At 35.1% G+C, this 7,040-nt stretch overlaps 1 protein-coding gene across 1 annotated transcript; it reads right to left on the reverse strand.

The window, feature by feature from the left end:
* Window positions 1–2,317: 2,317 nt before the first annotated feature.
* On the reverse strand, window positions 2,318–3,253 carry LOC141517356 (olfactory receptor 2D2-like). The gene has a single exon (XM_074228303.1). It carries the CDS (start codon window positions 3,251–3,253, stop codon window positions 2,318–2,320), a length of 936 nt encoding a protein of 311 aa, XP_074084404.1.
* Between the last annotated feature and the right edge of the window lie 3,787 nt (window positions 3,254–7,040).

Genomic DNA, 7,040 nt, shown 5'->3' on the forward strand with positions numbered 1-7,040 from the left:
TAATTAATAAAAGGATATAAATTATTAAAAATTGCTGAACACAATGCAATTGTAATGACCAAATAGCCCCAGAGAAGAATTGAGAAAATTTGCCTTTTTCCATAAGTAGCATAAGCACAGCATATTTAGTTAAGAATACTCCATGTACTACTGTCCAATTGGTTGTGATATTGATTCATTTTTCTAAACAGCATGTCCTTTATTCCCTCTACCACTTTGGTAGGGGGAAAAAAGACTTATAACTAGAATAGGGCAGATGTGTCAAACTTATAATCCTTAGGGCATTTGTGACTTCTTAACAATTCAGAATACATATAGAATTAGATTAAAGTAAAATTTGGAAATATTTAATAAAATAAATAAAAGTATTATAAAACATGATTAATATGATATTTTAAAGCTGTCAATGAGATTCCCAAAGGAATAATTATATATATATTTAATAACCCCTATTTCAATTTGAGTTTGATAGCATTGATTTAGGTGATTGATATACATGCATATTAAATAACACAAAACTTTATCCACAGAAAACACAGTCCTATAGATGCAATATTTTTTAGGGTTTTTTTGCAAGGCAAATGGGGTTAAGTGGCTTGCCCAAGGCCACACAGCTAGGTAATTATTAAGTGTCTGAGACCGGATTTGAACCCAGGTACTCCTGACTCCAAGGCTGGTGCTTTATCCACTACGCCACCTAGCCGCTCCGGATGCAATATTTTTCATGGAAAAAATGTACTAATACTATAACTCTACACATTTTGAACACAGTATTTCTATTAATTTCAAGCTAGTTTTTGTTTGGTTTTTATGTGATTGGATATTCCCTTCAGCCTCCCAAGACTTGACTATGTCTGCTTATTCTTTGAATTTTACAATTTTTTCCCCAGTCTTGCTACCCTCCCCTCACCCCCCACAGAAGGCAGTCTGATAGTCTTTACATTGTTTCCATGCTATACATTGATCCAAATTGAATGTGTTGAGAAAAAAATCATATCCTTAAGGAAAAAATATAATAAAAGAGATAGCAAAATTACATAAGAAGGTAACATTTTTTAAATTAAAGCTCTTTGTTTAAACTCCACAATTTTTTCCTCAGATGCAGATGGTATTCTCCATCACAGATACCCTAAAATCAACCCTTATTGTTGCACTAATGAAGTGAGCAAGTCCATTAAGAATGATCATCAATGGGCAGCTAGGTGGCGCAGTGGATAGAGCACCAGCCCTGGAGTCAGGAGTACCTGAGTTCAAATCCTGCCTCAGACACTTAATAATTACCTAGCTGTGTGGCCTTGGGCAAGCCACTTAACCCTATTGCCTTGCAAAAACTAAAAAAAAAAAAGATCATCAACTCCATGTTGCTTTTATGGTGTACAATGTTCTTCTGGTTCTGTTCATCTCACTCATTATCAGTTCATGCAAATCCTTCCAGGCTTCTCTGAATTCCCATCCTTCCTGGTTTCTAATAGAACAATAGTGTTCCATAATGTTCATATACCACAATTTGTTCAACCATTCCTCAATTGATGAACATTCATTCAGTTTCCAATTCTTTGCTACTACAAACAGAGCTACTATGAATATTTTTGTACAAATGATGTTTTTACCCTTTTTCATGAACTCTTCAGGGCAAAGACCCAATAGTGTATTACTGGATCAAAGGGTATGCACATTTTTGTTACCCTTTGGATGTAGGTCCAAATTGCTCTCCAGAAAGTTTAGATGAGTTCCACCAACAATTTATCAGTGTCCCAGATTTCCCACATCCCTTCCAACACTGATCATTGTCCTTTCTGGTCATATTGACCAGTCTGTGCTTCTGCTTATTCTTAAGAATACTTACTTCAGGGGCATTTAGGTGGCACGGTGAATAGAACACTGGCCCTGGAGTCAGGAGGCCCTGAGCTCAAATCCAGACTCAAACACTTAACAATAATTGCCTATCTGTATTGGGCAAGTCACTCTTAACCCCATTACCTTAAATAAATCAAATTTTTAAAAAGAATATTTGCTTCATATTTGGTTCTGTCTCCTAAGGTAAGTGCAGAATATTCAATTACTGCCTTACTACTTAGTCTATTCCTTATGTCCTCTAAAGTAGCATGATTCCACAAAAGTCTACAGAGGAGTAGATATCTCTCTCTTCACTTTTAATATATGATGGGTGTACAATTTGTAACCACCCCATTACATAACAAGATAAGCATATATTACTGCCTCCTAACTTTAGTATTGAGTAGCTCAGTTTTTCCAAGAGGTTAAAGACTAAGATTAGAAGAGATAAATAATGTCAAATTCAATGATAGGCAAGAGATCAGGTTCTGCAGAATATTCTCCTGTTGACTGCATTTCTGAATGCCCTCTTCACATCTTTGTTCCTCAGGCTATATATAAGGGGGTTGAGCATAGGATTTATCACTGCATAGAACACAGATATCATCTTCCCTAGTTCTTGAGAAGACTTGGGTATCATGTAGTTGATGATTGCTCCTCCATAAAAAAAGATGACTACAATGAGATGGGAACCACAGGTAGAGAAGGCTTTAAGTCTCCCTGAGGTTGACTTCATTTTGATGATAGACATTATGATGCATACATATGAAATGAGAATCAGGGACACAGGTGTAACTATAATCACTACACCCAGGAGAAAAATAACCAACTCGGTTCTGTGAATATTTGCAGATGCCAAAACCAGGAGAGCTGGGGCCTCACAGAAGAAATGAGCAATCTGATTGTTTCCTTGATAAGGGAGACCTAGTATGAATGTACTGTCCACCAAGGATGCAAAAAGACCACTGGACCAGCACCCTAAAGCAAAGAGGCCACATGCCTTCCAGGTCATGATGAGAGGATAGTGCATGGGGTCACAGATGGCCAAGTACCTGTCATAGGACATCACACCTAATAAAGTACACTGTGTAGACCCAAAGAATAGGAAGAGAAGGACTTGAGCTGCACAGCCTGTGAAAGAAATTAATTTTTTTCCAGATAACATGTGGATTAAGCTTTGGGGAACAGTGGTTGTTGAGAAGCAGAGATCAGCCAGAGACAAATTACACAGGAAAAAATACATAGGTGTATGGAGCTGTGAGTCAAGAAGAACCAAGGATGTGAGGAGCAGGTTTCCAAGTATCGTACCCAAGTACACTGTTAGGAACAACGCAAAGAGCAGCAGCTGAGTCTGAGGGTCATCAGAAAGTCCTAAGAGGAAGAATTCTGTCACCCAGGTCTGATTGGTGTGGCTCATGTTCACTTTGCTTCTTTACAGAAGATTCAAGAAATATGGGATGTTAAGATGTAGCCTAGAGAATCATAGAACCTTAATTTGAGAAGGATGTTAAGGTTATCTAGTGCAACCTTCAATGATTAATAGCTGCTTTGATGTATGGTTATTTAATATATTCATTGAAAGTAGTGCCCTGGGACAGCTAGGTGGTACAGTGGATAAAGCACCGGCCCTGGAGTCAGGAGTACCTGGGTTCAAATCCAGTCTCAGACACTTAATAATTACCTAGTGTGTGGCCTTGGGCAAGCCACTTAACCCCATTTGCCTTGCAAAAACCTAAAAACAAAAGTAATGCCCTATTTCACAAGGAATACATTTTATATTGGACAAACTTGTTAAAAAATGCTTTCCTAAATTGAGCTAAAATCATCCACCCTGTATTTTAATTTCTGCTAATCTTGACATAGGTGTTCTAAAAACCACCAACTTATGCAAAATCATATAATTAAATTAAAAGCACAGTATTTCCAGAGGCAAATTTGGGTAGGGAAACAAAACTTAAAAATTTCAATAGTGACATAAAAAGATATGGAACTAACAAAATAATAGCATAATTTTATCTATCTCTAATGCCTATATTACATAAATACTATAATTAATATTGCTGGGCTTTGTATCTAGAACTGTTGTCCAACCTGTATGCTGAATACAACAGGTTTTGAATTCAGAGGAAAGGGACCATCAGCAGGAAGGTAGAAGGGTTGGGACTAAAGTGTGTGTGTGTATGAAGGTCAGTACTTTTCCATCCTCAGCTCCCCCTACACTAAGAGTTATATAATTAATATATCACTTTATCTCCAAGTTTCCTTGCAGAAGTGAATATCAGAAAGGTCACATATTACAAGCTTTTTTGAGATAGTTCAGTTTTTTTCTGTTCTTTAATGATGTTTATATAAGCAAATGGAAATCCTCAAATTATTCCCAAATATGGCAATTACTTTGGAATAAAATCACATTTTGTTAACCAGTGTTTTAACTGAAAAGATTATATTGCAATTTAAATGCATTTATCTATCTTACATTCTCTGGGTCAGCAGAAATTAAAATCTAACTCCTTGGTCAAGGGGTAAAGGACTGAACCCAATATTCTATATATAATGTGATTATCACATAGTTCAATATACCTTAACTCATTTAATCATCTCTAAAACTATCTTTAACACAATCTAATATTATATTGGTTTTAATTATCTACAGTTGTATTCATTCATACTAAGATTATAATTAAACTCAATAACTCATCTTGAGATCATTCTCCCATGTACTTTCTTCCATTAATGCTTAGTTGAATCATACCAATTCTATATTTCTGCAAAGTTTTAAAAGTATAGGATTTCATATTTAACTTCATATTGTTAATGCTCATGTTGAAGCATTTTATTGTTTCTTCTTCATATGAGTGCAGTGGCCTATGAGAAAACAATATGAAAGATAAGAGAAAACTAAAAGTTTTCGAAGTGACTTGGAGGGTAAAATAATATCGAGACCATTGTTTCTTTTTCTTGGATGATATTTGGCTCTGGTTAGTAAGATTTTGCTTTTTTACTGGAAGAGTTAAATTGCATAGAATTCAGTCTAATAGAAAGCATCGGAACATTGTGAAGTATACTAAGATGTGCTTAAGAGCAACTACAAATACTGGAAGATGTTCTATTATAAGAAAAAACTATACTGCATCAGAATTTGGGCATCATGATTGGGCCCTTGAAATATTCAGACTCTTAATTGGTATCAGTGGTCCAGCTCAATATATCATGAGCTATAAACCCCCATGAAAAAATGGAAAGGGTGTCAAATTGTATGTAGATCTCTGTTTGGGAGTCAGTGGTGTCTCTTGTTTAAATTATCCATTTAAAAAGAACCATATCTTGCATGGTAATGGAGTTTTATAAAATCATAATAAAAAGAAACAGTATGATTTAGAAGATAGAGAGCTGTCATCAGGATTAGAAAGACCAGAGTTCAAAACCTAACTCCAATATATATATACATATATATGTATATATATATTGTATATGTGTATATGTATATTTATGTATATGTATATATATGTATATGTATATGTGTATATGTATATGTATATTTATATGTATATGTATATGTATAGTTTTGGAGAAACTGCAAATCTGCTTTGGAAGAGGATATTCCTTGACAAGGGTCCCTCCCCCCGACTGATTAAATTGCAGATTAAGTCCATAAATAAAAGGAAAAGAGTGGCCAAATGGACACAGAAATACTCATATCACAGGGAATATAACATACAAAGTAGAAGAGTTCAACTGGAAATTGGAAAGATAGCTCCATTAAGATCTTTTATAAGGATCTAATCTCACTTAAATTTTTTATCTTGTTGGTCAATTTATGGATGTGACCACAATCTGTGTCATCATGCTGTTTAACATGTTCTAGTTACTACAACAAGAGCCTTTTATCTGTCATCTTGTATCTTATAAAGCATTCCTCATTTACATGTGGTATCTCACATGAAAGATTTTTCCATCTAATTATTTCCATTATATTTTATTCACTGTTTCTCTCCTTTATCTTAGATAAGACAGTATTTAATATTTTTCCTAAGGAACTCATGAAATTAGATATAACATTACTTTTCAGGTTCTAAGATGCTACATAAAGGAAAATGCATGCATTACCTGAAGTGAAAAGCACCTGGATGATCAATATTTCCCACAAATAAATGTCTAGGTGCTGCTTCCCCCCCCCTCCTTCCTTCTAACTACTTTAATGATAAAAGATAAATGAGATGGGAAATTTTCGAGAAAGGGTCTGGAAGTTAAGCAACCAGAGTTTTCTTTCTGACTCTTCCTTGGAATTATCTTCTCCATCCTTTAGCTTTCACCATCTTCTTTCCCCATTTATTCCTGTGACTAATTTGACTATGCTATGTTCAATTCGAGTTTCATAGGATTCAATCTGATGGATTGAGGAGAAAGTAGTCTCCCAACTTGTGCTATCTCTCTGCTGGGATATGAAGAAGCATTATGAAGGGCAAACAACTGATATTAAAGTATCTCAAAGTGAGGTGGAACCTCAGAGATCATCTAGTCCAAGTCATAATTAAAAAGAAATACTTTCTACAACCTCTTAAAAAAAGGTTAAGTGACATTCAATGATGTCTCAATTCCCTCCTCCTGAGTTAGTTCATTCTACATTTGGACAGCTCTAAGTGGTAGAATTTTTCTCTTTTAAGAACAAAAATTTCCTTCTCTGAAACCTTCACTCCTTAGTTTTAGTTCCAGTTTCTGGAGTCAAGGAAAAAATTCCTAATCCCACTTCCATGTAAAAATCCTTACACAAAAATCTTTCCACATTCAAATCCTTAACAATGGCAATCATGTCCACATGACCTGTAAGTCTTCTTTGCATTCTAAGTATCACTGAAATCTTAACACAGTCTGCAAATGGCATGGTTACAAACTTCCCAGCATTCCACCCTCATCCCCCCACCCCTGCCATAATCCCAGCTGTCATGCATGGTCTGGGCATGTTCGAGTTCATTTAGTTCCTAAATTATGGTTCTTAAAACTGTGTACATTATATGAAGTGATCAGACCAAGGAATAGAGCTATAGAAAATTATTCTCTATTGCTCTATCAGCTGCTGCCTACAACAGGAACAATAACATTCCAGAAATTCTTGTGATAGCCACAAAAATATGATAAGAAATATTTGAATTCGTGGATGAAAATAAGTATATATATATATATATATGTATATACATACATAAATA

This window comes from Macrotis lagotis, chromosome 1 (assembly GCF_037893015.1).
Source record: "Macrotis lagotis isolate mMagLag1 chromosome 1, bilby.v1.9.chrom.fasta, whole genome shotgun sequence".
In the NCBI taxonomy this organism is placed as follows: domain Eukaryota; kingdom Metazoa; phylum Chordata; class Mammalia; order Peramelemorphia; family Peramelidae; genus Macrotis; species Macrotis lagotis.